The sequence below is a fragment of the Sardina pilchardus genome, chromosome 6 (genome assembly GCF_963854185.1).
Source record: "Sardina pilchardus chromosome 6, fSarPil1.1, whole genome shotgun sequence".
In the NCBI taxonomy this organism is placed as follows: Eukaryota; Metazoa; Chordata; class Actinopteri; order Clupeiformes; family Clupeidae; genus Sardina; species Sardina pilchardus.
Genome location: NC_084999.1, coordinates 25,815,938 through 25,841,156, shown reverse-complemented (window position 1 = coordinate 25,841,156; position 25,219 = coordinate 25,815,938). Strand labels below are relative to the sequence as shown.

Sequence of the window (25,219 nt, the reverse complement as noted above, 5' to 3'; positions counted from 1 at the left end):
GGCTAGCTTGGTAGTAGAAGGCTGAATACTCAAGCCTGGGGCTAGGCCCCAACTGTGGTGCAACTGGCTGGGGCACCTGCACTGCATCGGGTTCGATTCCCGCCCCGTGGTACTTTCCATATCCCACCCTGCTCTCTTTCCCACTCACTTCCTGTCACTCAGTACGGTCCTGTCATGTAAAAAGCCAAAAACATACTTACAAAAAAAAGTACAAAAAAAAAGAATGACGTTAGTGTAACTAAACTCTGATCACCACACTGGATGATGCAACCATGAGGCATTAAGGCAGTGGCGGCAATGCTGCAGGCGGTTTCGCCAGCCTCATTTGGATTCAAATCAGCTCTCAGCAAACAGCACCACTCAAGGGGGAAACAAATCAGTCAAGTGATATTAAATCACCATAATGACAAAAGAGACTCCTCACATAAATACAAAGTAATGAGGACTTTGCAAATGAGTCCACAGCTTCAGTACAACTCTGACGTTGGAGGATGGACGTTAGCTATGACTTTCACGACGGGATCGATAGACTGACCCGGAGTATACGAGCAGGGACTCCGACTTTGGATGAACTTCCATTGGGAGTTCGGAAAACTCGACTGGAGAGCTTGATTAAACTTTCGAGTAAGTTCCCTAGAATTCAAAACGAACTAACGCCGAGATAAGTCGGTATACCTGTCGCTCCAGGTCTAAACTAACGCTGAGATGAGTCTGTGTACCTGTCGCTCCAGGTCTAAACTAACGCTGAGACGAGTCTGTGTACCTGTCGCTCCAGGTCTAAACTAACGCTGAGATGAGTCTGTGTACCTGTCGCTCCAGGTCTGAACTAACGCTGAGACGAGTCTGTGTACCTGTCGCTCCAGGTCTAAACTAACGCTGAGACGAGTCTGTGTACCTGTCGCTCCAGGTCCAGGATCCTCCTGGCGTCAGCCGCCCTCTCCTTAATCCTCCTCTGCTGCTGGCTGGCTCTGCTGTCCACCTGAGTCTTCAGCCTGTCCACCTGACACACACACACAAAAGTAAATTAATCAGCTCGGGCCTAAACACACACACACACACACACACCTTCTGAATGTGATTCTCTGATTGACATTCCTCAATTGTCTTTGAAATACCTCCAGTAAATAAAAACAAAAATCACTGAGGAGTCACAGTTGAGAAGTGCTTGAGACCAGCTAAGTGTGTCTCTCTCTCTCTCTCTGAATGAGATCACTTCTGTCAAGACATAAAAAGCAGTTTCTATGAGCACGCTGGTTGAGATGCCGGATACAGAGAAAGGGTCCTAATTCCAGGGGGATATCTCTGCGGGCAGTCAACAGTACAATAAACCTTGAGAGCTAGAATTCTGCTATTTATTCATTTACATTTCTGGTTGATGCCGTTGTATCGAGCCACTGTTCCAAATTCTGGGTTCGATGTATGCATTATGCTGTTGCTAGGTTACATGGTAAATTCCAGCCATCTGCAGTGTGCCTTCAGTGAACAGCTCTAACTCCACACTGCATTTTGTGGACTTCAAGCAAGTGTTTAAATGTGGAAAGAAACGCCTTTGAGGCACGCTATACAAACTAACCAGGAACCACAGGAAAATGTGTGTGTGCATGTGTGAAGGCACACGTTGTTTGTGTGTCAATGTTTGAGTGTCTTGAGTATGCTAATGTGAGTGTGTGTGTGTGTGGGTGTGATGAGGATATGGTACACAAAGCCAGTAATGCATAGCTTCTCCATTAAGAGGATGTGAGGATATGGTGCACAAAGCCAATAACGCATAGGGTTCCTATATCAAGAGGATATTGTACACTGAGTCCATTAACGCATAGGATTTCTACATTGAGAGGATATTGTGTACACCGAGTCCAATAACGCCTACAGTTTCTCCACTAGAACATAGTGTTACATTACTTAGATATGCTGCTGTTTGAGCGCATGCAGTTTTTCATTTATATTATATTCAACTGCTTCTTCATTCAGACAATGCTGTTTTCGTTCATCTTTCAAAATCTCAAAATCTCTACATTGTGAAATAGCAGCAAACTGGTCAACCATAAACAACAACTGGCTCTGTGCTCTCGGTAGAAATCTCTGATTCTCAAGTGGCATACTCTGCCACCAGACAGCAGCATGTGTACATGCACATGAGTACCCAGAGACTGCTAACTGAGGATAAAACACAGGGGCATGGCAGAGCAGCGAACAAACTCTGTTATTTCAGCATAGAGGGCGAGTAGGCAGGGAAATACAGGACATGCTTCTGTCAATCAAAGCAATCTGACATGCAGGTCAAACACAAACTCAACAGAGGGCAAAGGACAGCACTCATTACAGTATATTAGTGCAAAAAGATCATGTGTTTGCTTTCCCTGTAATGGCAGTGGTCGGTGTATGTTTCTTTTGATGTCAACCTCTCTTGACCTTCTGGAAGTGTTATTTTTTAATCTTTCTCTTTCGTTTATGTGTACAGTATGTTTAACTCTTCCCCTCCTGGACGCCTACTAGGAGCAACCCATATATATGTTACTAGGGCTACCCACGGAACACATTTGCATAAAATAAATAAACTTTCATAAACTTTACTGCTTGGCATCAGGCCGTATTACCGTCTAGAACGTGCATTAACTTTGTATAACCGGAACGGTGTGTCGTCCCTTATCCCTTACCTAACTAATTTTGAGGTATATGCACTTACGAATTTTGATGTCAACCTTCTTTACCTTGTTGTGGAAGTGTTATTTTCAATGTAGAAGGAGACCAGTACATGAACCTAGTTTGGTAGCTCTGATGTTTTCCCTCTTTTTCCTTTGCTCCCCCTATGTTTATGTTTAAGAACTGAGCTGATGCTTTTATCCAAACGATTTACAGATAACAACTGCAGGGCCCAGACTCCCTGGAGCAACTATGGGTTGCGGTTCAGTGCCTTGCTCAAGGGCACAACGGTGGCAGTTGGAAATCGAACCCACAACCCTCAAGCCCCTAGCCACTAACACTACCACCACCCTTTAGTATGTTGAGCAAAAAGATCTCATCTCGGTCATCACTACTGACAACATCTCTCATCCTCATAACCAAGACAATAAAACACTAATTGAGCAACATCAAGTGAGAAAGGGACTGCTAAAGGACGTGCCCACGGCTGTGATTTAGCACAAAGCCAGAGGCACAACCCCAAGACTACATGTCCCATAATGCTGAGGCACAACCCCAAGACTACATGTCCCATAATGCTGAGGCACAGCCCCAAGACTACATGTCCCATACTGCTAAAAACACTGCTACTGATCAACTTAATTTTGAAGACGTCGTTATAGGTTTTCGACCATTTCATTCAATTTTTGTTCAGTCATTCTCTGTCCCAAAGATATTGTTCCAACCTCCGTTTTCAGACAGGCATTGCCAAGCAACAGATACTCTCATTCTGCAGCCAAACTGAGCTGCTATTTGTGCATATCATTTTTTCACTCACCTGTTAATATTTACTCTCACTCTATTGTTTATAACAGTCAAATGACGTTACTGTCTCTAATTTTGCTCTCTCACTGTGAAGGAATGGAGTGCTGACCTTCTAGCAGGGAGATTACTAGCTGTGAAAAGTCCCAGTGAGGTTGTGCAAGGATAATCCCACACTCATTACATGACTCCTGTCCAATCAGAAATTAATCAAGTTTGACCTGCCCCAACTGTTGAATTAAATTAATAAATTATACCTCATCATCGCCACAATCACCATAATAATAATCTCCACCACCATCATTATCGAGGCCTGAGGTTCTATTGGCTCTCCCCTGCATGGAGAGGTTCTATTATACAGTACTGTGTTCAAGTGTTAGGCACCCACTAGATTTGTTATGATGACCATATGACCATATGGCCCAGATGCAAAAGCCTCTAAAAGCCACTTCTGTTGAAAATGAGGATGGTGAGTGAATGCTCTCCACACATAGCACACGTTAATTAAATAATATCGCTTCAAAAAAACGGCTAAATACCAGCTCCTTCCTGATCTGAAATACTGATTTGTAGGCAATCCCCTATACTGCAGAAGCCCAACACAAAATGCTCATTTAAAAGAAACGTGTTCAGACGTACTGTACATATTTTGCTTAATCCTTCATATACTATGTTTATTTCTCATTGTCTTTATTAGAATCCACCCAGAAGACATAGGGAATATAAACAACAACAAAAAAGGTGCATTTCTAGTTCAGGCTCTAATCTCCTACATCTATTCTGTAGTGATGATGTAATAACGGCATAATAAATCTCTCTCCGGGTCCAACGGCTTTCAGACTCGCTTGTTTTTCTGCATAGACTCCTGCCTCCATAGACATTAAATTAAACAAATTTTTCCCGCTATTCTGAGTAGCCGTTAAGAAAATTATCATCTTACTCACTTTGTTGCCTCAACCTCATCAAATCATTTTTTTTTTTTTGCGGAAGCCTGGATGTTACACTCGAATATGTCATCTAGGTGCACAGCGATTTTGTTTTACGCTCACTAAAACGGAGGTGATGAAACAAGGTTTACAAGTTGCAAAAACCATCTGGCTGCGCTAGTAAACGTCTTCACAAAAAAAGCAGTTGGGCCCATGACGTCGGACTTAACCGAATTCAATTGGTTGTTTTTGCTGTTTTATAAAGACTTATCTCATAAGGGGGTAGCTGGAGCCAGTTGCTACTGGTACTGGTACTGGTTCTGACTCGGACACTGACACATTGGTATAAGTAGTGGTAGATTGATACTGAAATTGGACTGGAATCAGAACAAAACTACATTTTATGTGTATTTAAATGCCCTACTATCTACACATTTCCTGTGGTCTCTGGTCACATTCCAAATAAGAAAGTGAGAAATAAACAAATATGGTCCTTAATATAGCACTGCTGAAACAAAACCTGCAAGGTGCCTTGAGGCTTGTGCACAGTGCTGCAGCTCACCTGTTCAGTGAGGACCTTGACCTCGGCAGTGGCTGCCCTCAGGCGGCCGGCGTCTCGGTCCAGCAGCTCCTGGTTCTCAGCGTACCACTGCAGCCGCTTCTTCAGGGCAGCCACCTCCTCCTGACGCCTCTGCTCCTGGACCTTCATCTCAAAGCCAAGGTCACCTGCCATACACACACACACACACAAAACATATAAACACAATTACAAATTTATTCAGTGGTTGGAAGGAAGAAACACACACACACACACACACACACACACACACACACGCACACACACACACACGCGCACACGCACACTTCAATGAATTGCTGGTTTATAACAGTTTATAACAAAAGACTTACCAACTGTCCCCCTACCCGTTCCTCTCAAAGGAAAGGTGATTATGTCATGTCAGATCTCGACTTCGTTCACTAAGTACGGGTTCGCTAACTAGGCTGGTGCTTTGATTTATGTGTAGGGACCCTGATCAAGCTACTGACAACGTTTGGTGCTGTTTTGAACAATATCACTGGTTAAAAAATTGCCCTTAGCTAATCGACTGTTTGCGATTTTGGCCTCTAGCATATACCAATGCAAGCTCTGTAGTGCTTGATCAATGAAAAATACGGCTCATTAGATGTCTTCAGAAAAACAGCCTGAGGTATTTTCGCCGGAGTTACACATTAATGTAGTCTTACCAACATTTTTTAACCAACATTGTTTACTGAAACAAACTATTTCACGCACAAACACCATCTCACCTGAAGTGTGTAGAGTCTGGATCTTGGCCAGGTCTCTCTCCTTCTTCATCATATCCAGGTCAACCTGCAAGGCTTGCTTCTCCTGCCTCAGTCTGCGAGCCTCCTCCTGAAGTCTGGCTTCTGCTCTCTATACACATACACCGACACACACACACATACATACATACATACATACAAACAGACAAACAAACAAACAAACACCCCAAAGTTTTTAGACTGTATAGAAATGCATGCATAGTGATTAATTCTTTCCAGAGCGCGCCGAGACGAGACGAGTCGCAACGTTCTAAAACCTTGCAACTGTGATTAAACATGTTGAATGCTCTGCTAATTCACACCGCTGCAACTGGGTCTCGTCGCGTCGGGAATCTTTGGTGTGAATTGGGCTTAAGAGGCCTACTAGTATAATCCTTCATCTGTGTCCCACACACATGCACAAATGTGCATGAAGCAGCATCCCACCTCCTTAAGGCAGACTGGAAGTAGAAGCCACCAACATCCAACAAAGAGCATCTCTCTCCTATTCGGTTGTGAAGTCTGACGTCACGGGCCCAACAGCCTTTTTCGTCAAAAGACGTTTACTAGCGCAGCCAGACGGTTTTTGCACCTTGTAAAACTGGTCCATCATCATCTCCGCTTTAGCGAGTGTAAAACAAAATTGATAAACTTTAACAAAGTAACTGTAGCTGTGCAGCCAGATGATATATTCAAGGGTAACGTCCAGGCTTCCGCAAAAAATAGGATTAGCTTAGGTTGAGGCAACAAGTGAGCAGTAAGATGACAATTTTCTTAAAGGCTACTCAGAATAGCAGAAAAAAATAGCTTATTTTACGGTCTATGGAAAAAAGACAAGTGAGTCTGAAAGCCGTTTGGACCTGCAAAGAGAACTATCTGCCCATTATTGCATTGACTTGAAAACCGAATACAGTTCAACCCACCTCTAGTGCTTTCACTTGTGCCAGCAGCTCTGCCACATTGTAGTTTTCTTCACTTGTGCCTACAACTCCCACCGTCCTGTGCACACTGCTCCTGCTCAGCTTATCCCTTTCAAAAACAGCACAGAGAGGGTGTTACACAAATCATAGCACAACTGTTTACTGAAAAACAACAAAGTCAACTTGTTTCAGCCAGAGTCAGCAGCCTTTATGTCTGAAAAAGGTAAACTCATATTAGAATACATATTATTATGATACAATGTTACAGGTTTATCATTGACATTTGGAAAATGTGTCAGTAATACAGTATGTTCAAATGTGAAGTGATTTGAAGAGAGAGAGAGACAGAGAGAGAGAGGGATATACAGTATCTATTTATGTCTATAGTTCTTAGCATCGCTTTTGTAGACTGGGAACACACAGAACTTCTCAATTGTAATTGGAAGTGGATCTGGAAAAGATTCATTGACTGACTACGTACATCCACAGGGGCGTAACTAGCGATGGAATTACATTGGCAGATTAAACTCTCACCAGACTGTCTAAAAAGTGTAGCAATCAGGAAGATTAGCGATTACATTTGCCTGTCAATGCTTTCTTTGACAGATGGACCTGCAGAGCAAATCACAAGCTTGCCAGAAGTTTGTATGGGTGTTCCCAGGCTTTTGTCCAAAGCAAATTAATTTCATATTTTATATGTATCTATTTATTTATCTTAAACCCACAACTCTGGCTTCCACTCAGCAGCCCAGATCTATAACAGCACTCCATCATCACCCACCTAGCAATGGCCAGCTCATGGTGGAGTCTCTGGTTCTCTGTGAACATGGCCTCTTCATTACGCTTGTTCTGCGCCTGAAGGCCCTTCACCTGCAGATAGAGCTTCTCATTTTCCTACGTAGCACACACACACACACACACACACACACACACACGGCCACACACACACACGGCCACACACACACACACACAGAGAGAGAGAAGTCAAATACACTCATTTTCACTTTGTGGACTTTGTGCAGAAATTAAGCATGAAGACAGTGTCAGTTATCATGCTGAGAATGGGAAGTGAGTAAGAAAGCAGAACTAAGCACACTAATGAGAGCCCATAAGACAAGTAGCAATAGCATTACACTGTGCTCATTTCCATTCATACTGTAGACAACTGTGACTCTGTGACAACTGTGACTCATACAGAAACTATGTTGGAGGGCATATCTGAATGGATATCAGATATCTGTATCTTGCCATCAGTGTAAAGATAAATGTTTGTATTTGTGTTTGTATCTATTTCAATATGATTTTTTGCTGTTTATCAGTGGAAGACCCAGTCTCGTCATTAGGAATGAGTGTGATGATAGTGAAGTATTCACAAAGAGTTTATGCTAGATGGACTTGTGATTCATGCCATGGCTCTGATCAGTACATCGATCTTCGTCCTTATGAGCATGAAGAGTATGTTGTTGTGGACTGGATTCAAACTTTAGATTTCAATGAAGAATATGTCCTCATAGCTCAACTTCCAGTAAGCTCCATTGCCATGAGAGCAATCCTTTTATTTCTGAGAAAATCATTGATAATGACACATAATTTAGTGGATTATATTTGGTGGTTTGAAAAAGAGGGCAGACAAAAACATGAAAAGCAAAAGTCTGAACCCTGTAATTAATTGAACATTTTAACAGAGCTACATTCAATATACTGTATTAGGTATTTTATTTTTCCAGGCAAACTCATCTGCTGTGACCAACTGCTGTGCAGGCTCTGTTGACAGGCTTCAGTGGTGCAGCAGATACACAAATAGACAACGGCAGAAAGCCAGGGCCAACATCAATTTCCATCCCTGTCACCCTATATTGGCATGGTTAGTGCAGCTGCAGCCCCATCTCCATTCCTGTCACCCCATGTTTGCTTGGTTAGTGCATCCCCGGTGAGTTCGATCCAGCAGCTGACATTCCCCTTAGCGTGGCTGCTTTCATTAATTACTACTGCAGGCGGAGCGGAGAGGAGAGAAAAAACAAAACTTCAGTTCATCTATCTGCTCCGAGATATCAGGGGTATTTACTGTGTGAATATCAGAGAGAGTGATAGAAAGGGAGGGAGAGCGAGACAGCACACTATTAGAGGGAGACAAATGGATAGAAAAACAAAAAGAGAGAGCTACTCCGGGAAAAACAGCAAGAACGACTCGCATGAATGACAGGCAAACAAAGAAGCAAAGAGAGATTAGACAAAGAAAGAAACACAGAGGAAGACAAGACGATAGTGGGAAAGAAAGAGAAAGAGAAGATAGCTTTCACCACACAGCTGTTGATGAAGGAAAGCAAAGAGAGTGTGTCTATGAGCGGGCACATCTACATCTAGAGAGAGAGAGAGAGAGAGAGAGAGAGAGAGAGAGAGAGAGAGAGAGAGACTCCATTAGAAGGCTGATGCAGAGAGCAGAGCAGAGAGGACAGGAGAGGAGAGGACAGAGAGGGAAGGAGAGCATAGCAGAGAGGAGAAGAGGAGAGAAGAGAGGAGAGGAGGGGAGAGGAGAGCATAGGAGAGCATAGCAGAGAGAGGAGAGGAGGGTGGAGAGGAGAGGAGAGGAGAGGAGAGGACAGCAGAGGAGAGGAGAGGAGCGGAGGGTGGAGAGGAGAGGACAGCAGAGGAGAGGAGAGGAGAGGAGGGTGGAGAGGAGAGGAGAGGAGAGGAGAGGAGAGGAGAGGAGAGGAGAGGAGAGGAGAGGAGAGGAGGGTGGAGAGGAGAGGACAGCAGAGGAGAGGAGAGGAGGGTGGAGAGGAGAGGAGAGGAGGGTGGAGAGGAGAGGACAGCAGAGGAGAGGACAGGAGAGGAGAGGAGAGGAGAGGAGGGTGGAGAGAGGAGAGGAGAGGAGGGTGGAGATGCTGCTGGCAGCACGTGGCCCTGGCATGTGCAGCTCCAGCAGAGCTGCTGACAGCTCAGAGAGTCCACCAGGCTCATCTCACGGCCTCCTGCGCAATGCGTCGCACTCCGCCCCCCCGATACCACACACACACACACACACACACACACACACACACACACACACACACACACACACACACACACACACACACACACACACACACACACACACACACACACACACACACACACACACACACACACACACACACACACACACACACACACACACACACACACACACACACACACACACACACACACACACACACACACACACACACACACACACTAATACCTCCAAACTCAGAGGTGCTGAAAAGGGTGACACATTGGGCATCTTTCAGCATAATGAAATACATAATGTGATAATTACTGTATGCATAACTGAAATGGCAGCCATGTTGGATTTTTAGGCAGTAAACCATACATTCTGACATTATTTTTAAAAACTGTGGTGCATTTAGGCTATGCATAAAGTTTTGACTGGGCGACTAAGCCTTGCACTTGCCGGGTTCAACCCTTCTAATTTGCCCCCAAGAGGCTGGCATGCTAGCAAGGAGGCTAAAACCCATGGATGCTAGCTAGTCAAGTCTCTTAGAAACATATGCTGCCTTTTGGAAAAGTAGCTATACTGCCTTATATCCTAGAGTTAGATAAAGTAGTACATAGCCTGTTCTTTTCTGTGCGTGCTGCCGTGTAATAACCCAGTCCAACACATCCTAGCAAGGAGGCTAAAACCCATGGATGCTAGCTAGTCAAGTCTCTTAGAAACATATGCTGCCTTTTGGAAAAGTAGCTATACTGCCTTATATCCTAGAGTTAGATAAATTAGTACATAGCCTGTTCTTTTCTGTGCGTGCCGCCGTGTAATAACCCAGTCCAACACATCCCAATGTTAGCCTAATTGAATTTGGAAGTGGGTGCACTCACATGCACTCTCTCGCACGCACGCACGCACGCACGCACGCACGCACGCACGCACGCACGCACGCACGCACGCACGCACGCACACACGCACACACGCACACACGCACACACACACACAAACACACACACACACAAACACACACACACACAAACACACACACACACACACAAACCCTCCATCTGTTTGCTTCTCATGGCCGCACGCTGTCTTCGGGTGAGTCAGCGGCGCTTCTAACAGGTCCCATTCTTATTCATGAATCACGCCCATGCCAGTCTCTGAACAGTGTGTTTTTGCATTACCAATTAAACTTTGACATATGGCTACTCTGACAGGGCTGTGCTATTCCCTTCGTTGAGGGCAAAGCCTCACTGAATTTCAACTGTATAATAAACCCTCATCCTTCATATATCCTGTCTGTTCAAAGTGAGGATCTAGAATCCTTTTCAATAAAAAACGCATTTACTGTTTCACTCAAGTCTCCTATCTTGCACTGCAGCTTAAATGCTATTTGCATTTATAAGCTTACATAGCCTATGTTTGTGAGTAGCTTTTAAACAGTTAAATTAAACAGTCAGCTAAACAGCTAATTGCACTCATTGATGCACTTATTACACTCATTGATGCATTTATTGTGGTCTTTTTATTTGTCGTTAGACGTGCTCTTAAAAGCTAAAATGTTTTATCATGTTGTAAGTGGCTTTGGTTAAAAAGTGTCAGCCAAATGTAATGTAATGTAAAATGTCTGTAAATGCAGTCACCTGATGGTAACCTTGCAGTAGGGTCTCTTGCTCCCTCACTTCCTTCTCCAGGTGCCGAAGCTTCTCCTCGGTCACCCGGTCCCCCGCCTGGCCTGGACTCTGCACTCCTGGCTGGCTCGCCTCCTCTGCTTGTCGAAGCTGAGGGAGAAACACAGATGTTTAACAAGAAGAGACGAGCAATAACTAGGGGTCGGAGAGAGTGTTACAGAAGGGGTCAAGAGAGAAAAAGAGAGAAGAGGTATGCTTTAATAATACGGTACAGCCTGGAATAAAAGACAATAATCAATAATCAACATCAACAACAACAATGATAAGCAGTCCAGATCAAAGGCCAGCGTGGGCTTTCTGTCTTTACCAACCCCGACACACAAATAATCATGGTGATAATTTTCACTGCTGATGGCTCAAAATAATATATTGTATTCATTCAATCAATGGCAGATCACTTAACCCCTTATTTCTATATTGAAGCATCAGCTGTGTTGACCTGAGCATAGCAGTTAACAGTGTTAATCCACATAAGTCATTCAACAGTGTCAATCCACATAAGATCTAACAATAGTGGAGTTCTGTATGCGAATCTAAACAGAAACGTGGTTTGTTCTTTGAACAACAAGATAACTAAATATTTATTTAGTTTCTAATCCAAACAAAAACAACCATGGATTGAAATGACAAGCTGAATAATCAAGTAAACAAGCAATACATAAGCACACATTCACACAAATTCCCTGACTCCAAGACAGTATAAACACAGATCTGTTAATAATCCTATGCCCTGCCTATGAACTGCTGCTGTTGTCATTAACTGCATTAGAGACCGTCACAACTTGTTCATCTGACATGATTAGTAGAGAGATAGACAAGAGAGAGAAAGAGAAAGAAAGGAAAAGAGAGAGTGTGTGTGTGTTTGTGTAACCCATTAGTATGGTGGAGATATTGTTGTCACAGCAAGAGCAAAACACATCAAACACAAGCGTATTAGGACAGACCAAAGCATAAACAATCCCAGCCAAATCAACACATTACTTGAGAGACATTTGCAATTTGGCTACGGAGCTCTATTTCCAATTATTTTCTGCTAAACTGAATCAAGACTTTGCCTTTAATGGCAGTACAGAGTAAGAGAGCAAGTAAACCTCTTTAAAATGGATGTGTAATGGATGTGGCAAACATGGAGAGCCCAAGGCAGGGAGAGCAGCAATAGACCCCCCATGGGGTAGAGAACAGCACAAACAGCAATGACAAGACATTGATAAGTCAGAGGTATGAGGGGGTTAAGGGGAGGAGGTGGATGGCAGCAGCTGGCACTCAGCTGGCCAATCAGCTGAGCTGTTAGACTGACAGTCAGCTGGGCCATCCAGGGAAGCTAGCGAGACTCCGTGACCTGCCTGAACTAACGCTGTGCTCTCTGTGTGTGTGTGTGTGTGTGTGTGTGTGTGTGTGTGTGTGTGTGTGTGTGTGTGTGTGTGTGTGTGTTTGTGTGTATGTGCATGCACGTGTGCATGCATGTGTACATGTATGCACATGTGCGTGTGTGTGTATGTGTGTGTATACACATGTGTGTGTGTGTGTGTGTCTCACCTTGCTGTGCAGCAGGTAGTTCTCCTGCTTGAGGCTGCTGATCTGGCGGGCGTGCTCCTCCAGCAGCTCCTGCTCCCTCAGGTACAGCTCCCTCTCCCTCTGGGCCAGCTGGAGCCTCAGCCGCTCCACGGAGCTCCTCTCCCCAGCGGTGGGCATCGCGAGGGCGGGCCCCGACTCCCCGGCACCAGCCCCTCCTCCGCCTCCATCCACTGCCTCTCCTGAAGGCTAGAGATGAGAAGATGAGAAGAGAGGTGAGGATGATGGGTAGGTGGTGGTCTAGTGGTGGTGGTTAGGGATCTGGCCTTCCAAGTGGAACTTCAGAACAGAAGGTTGGGAGTTCAAACTCGGGGCTTTACTTTAGACTTTAGACATTGTTAAAGCCTGACCAGCCAGATCCACATCAAAGATGTAGGGTCTGGGAACTCACCGTAGGCAGGGCTCAATCGGAGGGGTGGGATAAACAGTTGTCTTTCAAGTTCCCTCTTCACGCAATAGGATAGGGCTAAACTAATCATCTTCTTGTTTTCAAGTAGCAGGATGCTTAACGGTCGCAACTTCTGATCGCATGTCAGTCATTATTATGTTAAGCCCGCCCAACGACTCTATACACGATGTGATTGGTTAGGTGGTTTCTGCCTGAGCCCAGCTCCCAAGTCAAACAGAGAGTTGCTAGACTACCCCGGGCATCTAGATTTCTAGGCTAATTAAAACTACTGTATCTTGTCCTCAAGAAGCAATTTGTGTCACAGCGCAGACACATGAGGACTTATCAGTGAACAGCACACACAGTGGACATGCCACCATTTCTAGGCTAATTAAAACTACTGTATCTTGTCCTCAAGAAGCAATTTGTGTCACAGCGCAGACACATGAGGACTTATCAGTGAACAGCACACACAGTGGACATGCCACCATTGTCCCCCCGAGGAAGGCTAACCGCAATTAGCTGTAAGCCACTCTGGATAAGACCATTAGCTACATGACAAATAACGTCATGCAATTTAATGTAATAATAATAATGGTACAATGCTGGATGGGCGATGGGGAAGTGGAGTTAGTTTTTATACAGTATTTTTTCGTCAGATTTATTTCAGGGCAGTTTCCACAGTGTCAACCATCTGGCAGCTGTGATTCTTGGAGAGCCGCCACAATCGACATTACAAGAGCGCTGAGGATGATCCTGCAATTAACACAGCCATTCCAGCTGATTACTGCCGGCACTACTCAAGATCCCGCTCCCGAATCAAACCCCTTCTGCTTAGGCTTAATCAAACTTCTGCTAAGAGCCTTGCCTTGAGCTAAAATTCCATTGCTTCAAATAGAAACGAGGGCTTTTTGCTCTGCAGTCACACTTAATGCGAAATGGGGGGGCCTGCACTACTAAGTAGAAACTTTGAGTTGCCATGGAAAGGTTAGTAACGGATGTAACTGTCTGCTTTTATGCCATTAATAGATGACTGCTGAGGGGGTCTATTCGTGGTGGATGTAGAGTTGAGAGGGCTGCCTATTAGAGCATGGAAACCCGACCGAAGCCCGACGGGAGCCGTCGGAACCCGACGGGTTCGGTCAGAGTCGGACAAATATTTAGAATTTATGTTCGGGCTCGGGTCGGACCCGGACACATCAGCGCGATAAGACATTTGAAATGTAAAATGAGAAACAACTTATTTCACTTGATGTTCGTTTTTGTGATAGGTTTGTAATAGATTATCCTGATTCCTGATCCTAACAGCATAACATATTTCCTCCTGTGCGCAAGATTTTTCTATTGCATGTGACAACGAAACACGTAGGCTACAGTAAGTGCAGTTGTGAGCCGTGCTAAGATGGAAGACTGGATGGACTGTGCCCGGCCTCTTGTTAAACGTGTGCACTTCATGCTCATGGCTCCCCTTATATGTGCCGACGTTTCCGAATGTCTTTCAATTGATTGATACAATGAATCAGACTTTCCACACAAGCAATATCCACGTGTGTCATAGTAGGCTATGACTGTGAAAATAGTGTGAATTGAACTGTGTCGGGCCCGGTCGGACTCGGACACAAATATCTTAATGCTTGTCGGGTTCGGGTCGGATTCGATCACTGCGCTGTCGGGCTCGGGTCGGTCGCGGACAAAAAAAAATCGGCCCGATCCACACTCTACTGCCTATTGATAAATCAATTATCTTGGAAAATGCCCCTGACATCCCCATTCCTGCTAGGACTTGTGCAGGGAAGAGGTTTACAATCACTCTGATATTGATTTATAAGCCATAGGGATACACCTAGGCAACCCATTAAATGAACGGAGTACAGAGTTGTGATCATTTTCTACAATGTATAGGTCATGATATTGATAAGCCTTGTATAACGCACACATACACATGTTTCGCCACAATATTGATCAGCCTTGTAACGGACACAAACACATACTGTAGAAAAAAACAAAAGTCCCCCGCGCTCCTGAAATCACGATCTGGTGCGTCAACGGGAGAGGACAAACTGTAGTAAAGAAAAAAGGTTCACCGGAGCAACTCAGATGTGAAGTTTATTTAAGGTGCCAACATTGTAGGACACAAACACATGTTTTGTCACATCAACTTTCCTTTATGACTTTGACCACTGCAACTGTGTTCCTACTGCCTGCATCGTAGATTTGAAAGTCTTATCTTAGTCCTTGACAAACATAAGGATAAGAAGACTCCCAGACAGATCAGACTTCTCTGTGTTTGTGATGGCGCCATGAGTTGATTCAATAAGTTGATAACCACTGCCATGATTGTGTATCCCTGACTGCAGTACTTGGGGTTTGCCAAGCTAGCTAATGAAAATAAAAAATAAAAACCTGGGCAGGTTGAGTCATAGTCACACATGGCAGATGTATCGTCGATGGCATACCATAGCCTGATTTACTTTACCACATACAATAGCTAAGTAACAGCTATTGGCAAAGAGGATGGTGGCTGGTTGTAAAAAAACTGAAAACTAAAGGGTTACAGAATTTACAAAAGCAATCCAACTGCAGTCCTGAATGCCAGACTTCTAAGTCTTAACATCTTAAAGTACAAGAACAAAATATCATGGTTGGAACTTGTTTGTTTGTCGTCAGTGTAAACCAGGGCTATTATTTCACTAGATTGGCTTCCAGCGATCTCAAAGGCAATTGCACACCCTGCAGGACTCCCTCCAACACCACTAATTGTTGTTTACTCTTCCTCCTTCTTCCTTACTCAGCTGCCTCCATCAACATCCATGGGCAGTCTCTTAAAGTCACACACAAATTGGCTTCTGAAGGTCATCCAACTTTAGAAACTTCCCCATTTCTTTTTATTTAGGCATATCCTACCAGAGCGGCTCTATTTAAAGCTGTACAGCTCGTCCAGCTGTCAGTCACCACCGCAGGGACACAGTAGCTGGTTTTCTATCCAACTTTGCAATCCACATTTGATTGTTTGAGCGAGAAATCCTGACTGAAAAGTGCTAATCATCGCGCCACATCTGCTAACAGGCACAAACACTCAATTTGCTAGAGGGGGATGGGATTAGCCCACTATATTCTGTAAGATTTCATCCTGTCAGATGCAATTCCTCAGGGTGATATGATGTACAGTACAATTGCGGGCCAATGTGCTCTTATTCTTGCTGCTCTGGCATTCAGACAACATGGGGCCAGAAACTGTGTGGTGTAAGGAACACAAACGTGTGTAGAATTGGTTTGGGGCCTAGGCCTCTAAGAACCATCCCATACCAGGCAAGAGGGGAGTTTTAATTAAAGAACAATAAAAGGTGACCACACCTGATTGGTATGAGCAACCGAACTCCTCAACATTTAGAGGGTAGGAGGGACTTCACTTTGGAACATGATCTACATTCTAGAAAATAAAGCTCTTTAAATCTCTGGATCGCTCCATGGATAATCAAAATCAATTGGAAATGGTTCTTCAGAGCGTGAGATCATAATGGGCCAGGCCTATTATGGCATGCCATTATGCCATTCATTAAATGGTTCTTTAAAGAACTGTTGCCTTGATGGTCCTTTGAAGCACTGAAAAAGGTTCTTCTATGCTATGGCATCAATTTGAGAAGCTCCAGGTTCCTTCTACAAGATTGGTGCCCGGAAAAACACCCCACCTGCTTTCATGATTGCTCTTCATTGGAATAAAAATTGAAGTTGCATTCACCGAAGAATCATCCTTTTTCCACACCATGTGTTTTTCTTACAATTCATATTTGCATAATATGACTAAATCTGTTGCTATTGATGTAATATGACTTAAGCTGATGCCAACTCAGCTTTCAGTCAGCTGGGTGCATCCTGATATGACCTCTGGGATGGAGCTGTAATTTGGTCTCCATCGAATCGAAGTGTTTTAAACAAGCCGATACATACAGTACATGATGAGAGCAGCAGACTGCATTAAATACCCATATGCCTTGACTAAACCCATACGGATGACTGCATTAAATACCAATATGCCTTGACTAAACCCTGCTATACGGATGACTGCCTGCCGGTCCGCTGTCAGGGGATTCATGGTAATTTATATGCCCGTTTCCACATGAGCACCCCTGCAGCCATGCTGGGGAATGGGTTTCCAATACCTGCCATTTACAGAAAACCTCAGGGCTCAGAGGATGCACGAGTGCGCTAGCTCTCATCAGGCTGCTGATGCGACGGGAGGCTTCAAAAGCTAATAGAAATGTAAAAAAAGGAGGACAGAAAAATGAAATGCCTTTGGGTTTGAAAACAGCAAAAAAAAAAGCAATGCCTTTGAGTTTGTGCACTTCTGATGTGGCTGTGAACTATATTAACTGATCAAAAATACAGACTACAAAGTTTTACACATGATAATAGTACCCGTCACTAATACAGACAACGGAGCTTTTCCAGTGCATGGCATCAGCTTGACCCAACTCCACTCTACTCTACTCGATGTTGATACCGGTTGTTCGTTTTCCAGTGCAACAAAGCACCCAGATAAGCTAGCCGATTGCCATAGCAATACTGAAGAAAACAACTGTGATGTCATTAACGTCACCATTTGGTACAGACTAAGCTCACTCGGAACTTCAACGGAGGTGATACCAAAATAGTACCAGGTACCAGATACCAGGTACTAGTTTTCGCTGGAAATGGAAAACCAAAAAAAGCGAATAGAGTCGAGTTGAGCTGAAATCATGCAGTGGAAAAACCCATTTTACACAGGTACCATTTCAACATAATGGTACCCGTCTACAGACTACAGTCAGACTGTACAACATTTTACAGACTACAACGTTTTACACATGACAATAGTACTCAGGAGATCAGAAATGTGGCTTCCATTACTGTACAATCTATCTATGCAGCACAAATTATTTTTTTTTAAAAAGGGTTGTAATATCGACAAGATAAGAAATCCAATAAGTCTCTGTTTGAAGGTGCTATTTTAAGTGCTGGGGGTGTGACGGTGGCTACCTTTGGGAGTGCTGGGGTGTGACGGTGGCTACCTTTGGGAGTGCTGGGGTGTGACGGTGGCTACCTTTGGGAGTGCTGGGGTGTGACGGTGGCTACCTTTGGGAGTGCTGGGGTGTGGCCAGTGTCCACGTTGAGGCTGTTGCTGCTGGCCTCCATCTGCTGCTGGAGGAAGGATGCAAACGACTGCACGGAGGCCACCAGGTCACTGCTCACACGCAGGCTGGCCCCCGAGTCTGCTGCTAACACACAAAAACAGCGTTTCAGTTCATCATCCTGAACAAAACATGACCTATGGCTAAGTGGCTATGCTTTGAAGCTGAGTGGAGTAATACGAGGGGCATGCATGCCTTTCTTCTGGACACATGCTCAACAGTCAAAGCCTCACAGCACAACCACAAAAATAGCGTCCTTTAGCAAGTACAATAATGGGTCTGCTAAATGAAAACACCTCTCTGGCTGCCTCTTCCATTACTGCCCTTTAATCAGATCGCTGTGTCGGTGATTGTTGCTAAGTGCGTCTCCTCTCGCATGCTCTATTGATGCGAGCCAGTACCGTACACCACCTGTCTTTTCTCCCTGATGCTCTCTCACTGATGACTCCTCTCGCATGCTCTATTGATGCTAGCCAGTACCATAGACCACCTGTCCTTTCTCCCCGATTCTCTCTCACTGATCACTTCTCTCGCATGCTCTATTGATGCTAGCCAGTACCATACACCACCTGTCCTTTCTCCCCGATTCTCTCTCACTGATCACTTCTCTCGCATGCTCTATTGATGCTAGCCAGTACCATACACCACCTGTCCTTTCTCCCCGATTCTCTCTCACTGATCACTTCTCTCGCATGCTCTATTGATGCTAGCCAGTACCATACACCACCTGTCCTTTCTCCCCGATTCTCTCTCACTGATCACTTCTCTCGCATGCTCTATTGATGCTAGCCAGTACCATACACCACCTGTCCTTTCTACCCGATTCTCTCTCACTGATCACTTCTCTCGTACCTCGCTCTCGCCTTTCTCTACCTTTGATTATTTGTGTCTGTCTCCCTCTCTCTCTCTCTGCCTCACCATATATTTTTTTAAAATATATAATTCATTGTGTCATTTCATTTCATCATTTGAAAATAGTTCAATCATTCATTTCCATAACAAACACTTTTTCTCGTGTGTGAGTGAACATGTACAACCCCCAAATAAATACTGTATATAAATAAATTAGAAAAAAATAAATAAAACAAAAGCAGAACTTGTCTATCCCCTTTGAAAAAGTTCTCATACTTTCATTCACAAAAAATCTTAGTAGAAAATATATAGTAGAAATCAGTAATAATTACCCTTAGTAACTTCATTAACTACCTTTGATTGTCTGCATCTGTCCCCCTCTCTCTCTGCCTCACCATTATTATCTATTTCTGACAGACACAACCTTTGTTTGCGTCAGTACTCGTGGTCTCCCCCTCGTCGTCTGTTCCGTTCAAACTGCACCTGTGATTGTCTGCGTTTGTCCCAGAATGGGGATTCTGCTCGGAGGCTGCTCCTGATTCTGGTGCTTCCTGTGGACAAGCGGAGACGGAGGTTTAGCCGCGTGTCCGACGCGGACCGTCCCAGGGGTCTTTGCGGCGGGCTGGGCCGGACTGGGCTTGGCAGCTGGGACCTGAGCCTTGTGTGCAGAGGCGGAGGTGGGGGCGAAGATGGTCGGCCGCCAAGCAGGCTGCGAATGAGCATGGAATTGAAACATCAGTTAGTGACCGGAAGTGGAGTCTGGATATCATATTTATGTAGTTAGAGGCTCATAGTTGTCCTCTCTCTTTTTTGCAAATCTTCCAACACGGATGACGAAAACACATTCACACTGAGAAGACATTGGCACGAAGAAAGAAAAACGAATGAGAGTGGGTCATCTACCAAACCTTCATGATATCAATTTAAACATAAGAGACATCTAACATCAAGAGAGTACTGAACCGCTTTACTTTGCTGTGCAAAACCTAACTGGTCCAAAATATAAACTATATGTAAATGTAATACAATAAATGTACTGTAAATATCTGATTCGGGCTAGGCAAGCCAATTATCAGGGGTGGAAGAGACAGAGTTCAGAGAAACTAAACATATCCGTTCAAAGATGAAACCGTCTCCTGCCACCCGCAAACCCTGTGCCATGCTGCTGAACTTCAAACGGGCATAAAAACAACTCTTTCTATGACAGATTGTTTTAGTCTGCTTGTGTGTGTGTATATGTGGGGGGGGGGGGGCATTAGCAACTCTCTTCAAAGACTGCACACTTTCAAGCTGAATTTAAAAACCCAGGACTGAGGTGGCCAATGATAAGCTGTGGGGGCGTTGCCAGGGGCTAGAAAATGCCTGTTGGCTTGTTGAGCCCTTTAATGACTGAAGCAAAGGAGTCTCAGTTTAAAGCCTAGATTAAACAGGCCTGCTCAATCTCGCTCCCACAAAGTGCACAGAGGAGAAGAAATGAAAGTCAAACGCAAAGCATTAGTTGCAGTCAGTCTGAGTCTCACCCCCTCAGGCACAGTTACCCAGCCTTCTGAGTCCACAGTCACCTCTGTGTGTGTGTGTGTGTGTGCGGAGGGGGGGGTAGCAGTTCTCTCTGTGTGTGTGTGCGGTGGTGGGGGTACAGTAGCAGTTCTCTGTGTGTGTGTGTGTGTGTGTGTGCGCGGCGGTGGGGGTAGCAGTTCTCTCTGTGTGTGTGTGTGTGTGTGTGTGTGTGTGTGCAGTCAGACTCTGCAGTCAGGAGCACATACGGAGAGAGAGGAGGTCCTCAAGGACCCCCTGTTACAGTATTCCAGTCAGCGCTGACACCTGGGTTTTCATTTCCGCTGAACAAAGACCACCTCATTAGGTGCCCCCCCCACCACCCTCCCCGAGACCCCTCCAGGTGCCCCCGCACAGCACGCTCCATCCTCTCCGTCTGCCCACTGCAATTACAGAGGGCCGCCTCAGACAAGAATTATGAACAGACCCATTAGACCTGACAAGAATGAGCCCCGCCATATTGTCATTCTGTGTGTGTGTGTGTGTGTGTGTGTGTGTGTGTGTGTGTGTGTGTGTGTGTGTGTGTGTGTGTGTGACACACATACGGTCTCTCTCTACTGCCTTGGGCATCTCTCATCATTAATTTATTCAGTTCACGTCCTCTCCACTTCTCTCTGCGCCAGTGCTCCCATTTCTCTAATATGTCTCGTACTTGTCGTTTCCGGGCCTTCGCCTTGCTGCTGGGGAGTTGTCGTATGGAGGTCTTCCTTTCCTCCTCCTGCTCCTCCATGAGTCTGCGCACCTCCTCGGCGATGCCCCTGTGGTGTGACGTCGCCGAGACCGGCCGCTCCTCCTCCTTCTCCTCCTCCTCCTCCTCCTCGTCCTTCTCCTCGTCCTGCGGTCGTCCCCTGGCTGGGCTCTTCTCTCGTGGCTCCCTCACCACCTCCTCCTGCTGCTGCTGCTGCTCCTCACTACAGCACAACAGAGGAATACCAATACGAAAACTTTATTTTCCACAGATGAGTGAAAAATGTTCTTCGATTTCACCAAGAACACAACAAAGACAAGACATTACAAACAGTACATAGCCAAGACAACAAGACAAGACAAGACAGTCAGTACATTTAATGAAAAATGACATTACACTAAATAATTAAGCAATATAGCACGAGTGGGAGTGGGTTGTTGCTGGATATTCCCACGGGTGTTGTTCGGCCGTAGCCTCGAGGCCGGAGGCCGAGTGGCGCAGGCAACAACACCCGTGGGAATATCCAGCAACAACCCACGACCACGAGTGCTATATTGCTTTTATACAACAATTCTACCACTTGTTTTTTTGCGCTAATTTCCCATTATAATGTAAACGTTTAAATCGCTAAAACTGTCTTGTTTGTAGAACTACTTCTCTCCGCCACAAAAACTGCCATTACTAGTTCTAAATGGTTGCTATGGCCAAAGGCCAGTCGTTAGTTCTAAAAGCACGTTGCTATGGCCAAAAGCCAGTCGTTAGTTCTATCTCTCCCGTTGTCAAGCAATGATAATAAACGTTAGCTCGCATTGCGTCTGGTTAGGACATGCTTTTAGCTTTGAAACATCACTATTTTACTTAGCCTACATGCCATCCAACTAGCTAATATCCACCTCCGTCATATTCTATGTTCTGAGCGTCTGTATTTCAGCTTGGATGCAACGTCACAGTTCGTTTTACACTTCACAACTTCACATTGTATCGCGGAGTGATTTATTATTAGCTGTGAAAAGTCCGAGTGGATTATCGTGGGATATTTCAACTCATGGAACGTCTCTCGGCCAATCAGAAACAAAGAAACAGCTTCATAGAACCCAATTGTTGTATAAATAAATAAATACAATAATGGAATAATAGAACAAGGGAGTTCACTTAATAATTGAGCAAATACCGTACCTTGAGTGGTAGCTCTAAAACACTAGCTAACATACTTAGACATACTCTCAGATACAGCAAGAACCAAAATGTACTATACAAAATCATGGATACTCTGAACATTTGGAATATATTCCCCTCAACACCAAGATAACATGATTACTGACAATCAGCAGAAATATAGAAAGCTTGGTCCCAATGGTAATACATTTTTTTTAAGGTGATATGTAGCATTGATTGACAACATCCTGCTTATGGCGCTATAATATATATGTGTGTGTGTGTGTGTGTGTGTGTGTGTGTGTGTGTGTGGGTTGTGTGTGTGTGTGTGTGTGTGTGTGTGTGTGTGTGTGTGTGTGTGTGTCTATAAATGAACACTACTCATTAGAATGGTGAAGAAATGCAGCATATATGACCTCTACTTCCAGCAAACGCTTCCAGCTATCACATTTAAAAACAAAAGAATAACAAGATGTCCTGGCAAAGATGACTGCTACTGATGGGTTTTTTTTAAGCAGTAATTGACAGAAATGGACAGACTTGGCAACCTTTCATAGCACAACATGGTGTTGTTACGGTCTCAAATGGAAGTGATTTTACCGATTACTAATGGACAGCATTTCCATTAGTCCATTCCTTTCCAACCAGAGGTGCATTCAAACTTGGCCAACAGTGGCCAACGTTCGTGGTGAACATGCTTTCTTCGAACAGTGATATTTGAACGATTTGGTTTTGAACATTCTAACGGCAATTGCATTGCTGCCTTCGTCCAATTCCACTGTATGTTTGCGCCGGAGAACGACCTCCTCAGATCGATTGTTCGCAAACATTCGCCGAAAACTCCAGGCTAACGGAAAACTGTTTGCAAACGTTGGCCTATGTTTTTGCGCATTTGAATGCACCTCAGTTCTCAGTGTGTAATGAGCCACTCTATCCAGCCCTGAGGGGGAGGTCGTACCTGACTGGGTGAAGAGAGAAGCCGCGGGTGAAGCTGGAGTCTGGACCAATGGGGCGCATGAGCTCCTCAGCAGTGGGCAGGTCTGAAACCCAGGATAGCCAATCACATCAAGACATCATTCTACTCTTCACTCTACCAATGTAGGTTACAACAACATATACGTGTGTGTGTGTGTGTGTGTGTGTGTGTGTGTGTGTGTGTGTGTGTGTGTGTGTGTGTGTGTGTGTGTGTGTGTGTGTACCTGACACTTATTGGCAATCAATTATACTGTAGGGTTTACAAGATTTGGAATCATAGCAATGCATTTTTATTAACATTTCCCACAGTGTTCCAACTCTTTTGGAAACGGGGGAGTATTAAAGACTACTAGCACTCTTTTGGAAACCGGGGGTTTAAAGACTACTAGCACTCTTTAGGAAACCGGGGCGTATTAAAGACTACTAGCACTCTTTAGGAAACCGGGGCGTATTAAAGACTACTAGCACTCTTTTGGAAACGGGGGTTTAAAGACTACTAGCACTCTTTTGGAAACGGGGGTGTATTAAGTAAGGGATAATCAACGACGTGCCGTGTGTTTATAGGAAAATAATGCACGTTTGAAGTGGTAATAAGGACCCGATGCCGCAGGCGGAGGGGACTTTACACTTCGATAAGTGCATTATTTTCCTAGAAACGCACAGGGCGCGGAGTTGATTATCCCGCTTATACCACTGCTACTATCATTTTCGTTTATATTGCCGCTGTCTTAGATACAACGTTGCTGTTTTTACCGTTATATTCACATTGGCGAATTAATATTCAAGTGTAATAAGCCCAAAAGAAGGGAACTACTTCATAGCCGTGCGGTATATGTACGGGATAATGGACGACACGCCGTGCGGTTATTCAAAGTTAATGCACGTTCTAGACGGTGATACGGCCCGACGCGAAGCGGAGGGACGTTCCGTCTAGAAAAGTGCATTAACTTTGAATAACCGCACGGCGTGAAGTCCATTATCCCGCTTATTCCACTGTTGCCATTGCGTTGTGTTCGTTTCCGGTGCTAATTTAAATGTTTTAATCGCTAGAACTGTATTGTTTGTAGAACTACTTTTCCCAGACACATTTCAACTCATTTCTCAAACTGCGGTTACTAGTTCTAAATGGATGGTTGCTATGGCCAAAAGCCAGTCGTTAGTTCTAATCTCCCGTTGTCAAGCTGGCACATCCCAGGATTCTGATGAACGTTAACTTTGAAAGATTGCCATTTTTCTTAGCCTACTGCCACCTAACTAGCTAAATGACACCTCTGTCATATGCTAAACGTTACTATGATCTGAACGTCTGTATTTTACAGCTTGTATGTAACGTGACAGTGCATTTAAACTTCACAACGAGTTTGGCGAATTAATATTCAAGTGCGATAAGGTCAAAAACAATGGAACTACTTCATAGCCGTGCATATATCTAAAGTTAATGCACACCCTTATAGAACGCAGGACAATGGAGAACTCAACCGAGCAGTGGAATAAAGAAAAACTAGAATGCATTTCCCGGTGGGAAAGTGCGAAGTGTGCTTGCTCAGACGCGCCACGACAGCGCCCGGTAGGAGACACGACCGCTTGTCCTC

At 44.6% G+C, this 25,219-nt stretch overlaps 1 protein-coding gene across 2 annotated transcripts in view; it reads right to left on the bottom strand.

Annotated features, from left to right (window-relative positions):
- cep162 (centrosomal protein 162) overlaps positions 1-25,219 on the bottom strand; it is a 64,126-nt gene that overhangs the window by 16,944 nt on the left and 21,963 nt on the right. The window contains exons 10-20 of one of the 2 annotated variants that reach the window (XM_062539218.1): positions 23,611-23,692; positions 21,462-21,720; positions 19,739-19,964; positions 18,348-18,487; positions 12,812-13,036; positions 11,228-11,365; positions 7,395-7,507; positions 6,617-6,722; positions 5,679-5,805; positions 4,933-5,096; positions 896-1,000 (exon numbers count right to left, since the gene is read on the bottom strand). In XM_062539218.1, the coding sequence (XP_062395202.1) occupies positions 896-1,000; positions 4,933-5,096; positions 5,679-5,805; positions 6,617-6,722; positions 7,395-7,507; positions 11,228-11,365; positions 12,812-13,036; positions 18,348-18,487; positions 19,739-19,964; positions 21,462-21,720; positions 23,611-23,692 (1,685 nt within the window). Of the gene's footprint in view, positions 1-895; positions 1,001-4,932; positions 5,097-5,678; positions 5,806-6,616; positions 6,723-7,394; positions 7,508-11,227; positions 11,366-12,811; positions 13,037-18,347; positions 18,491-19,738; positions 19,965-21,461; positions 21,721-23,610; positions 23,693-25,219 lie in introns of both variants that reach the window. The other variant, XM_062539216.1, reaches the window with a different exon arrangement.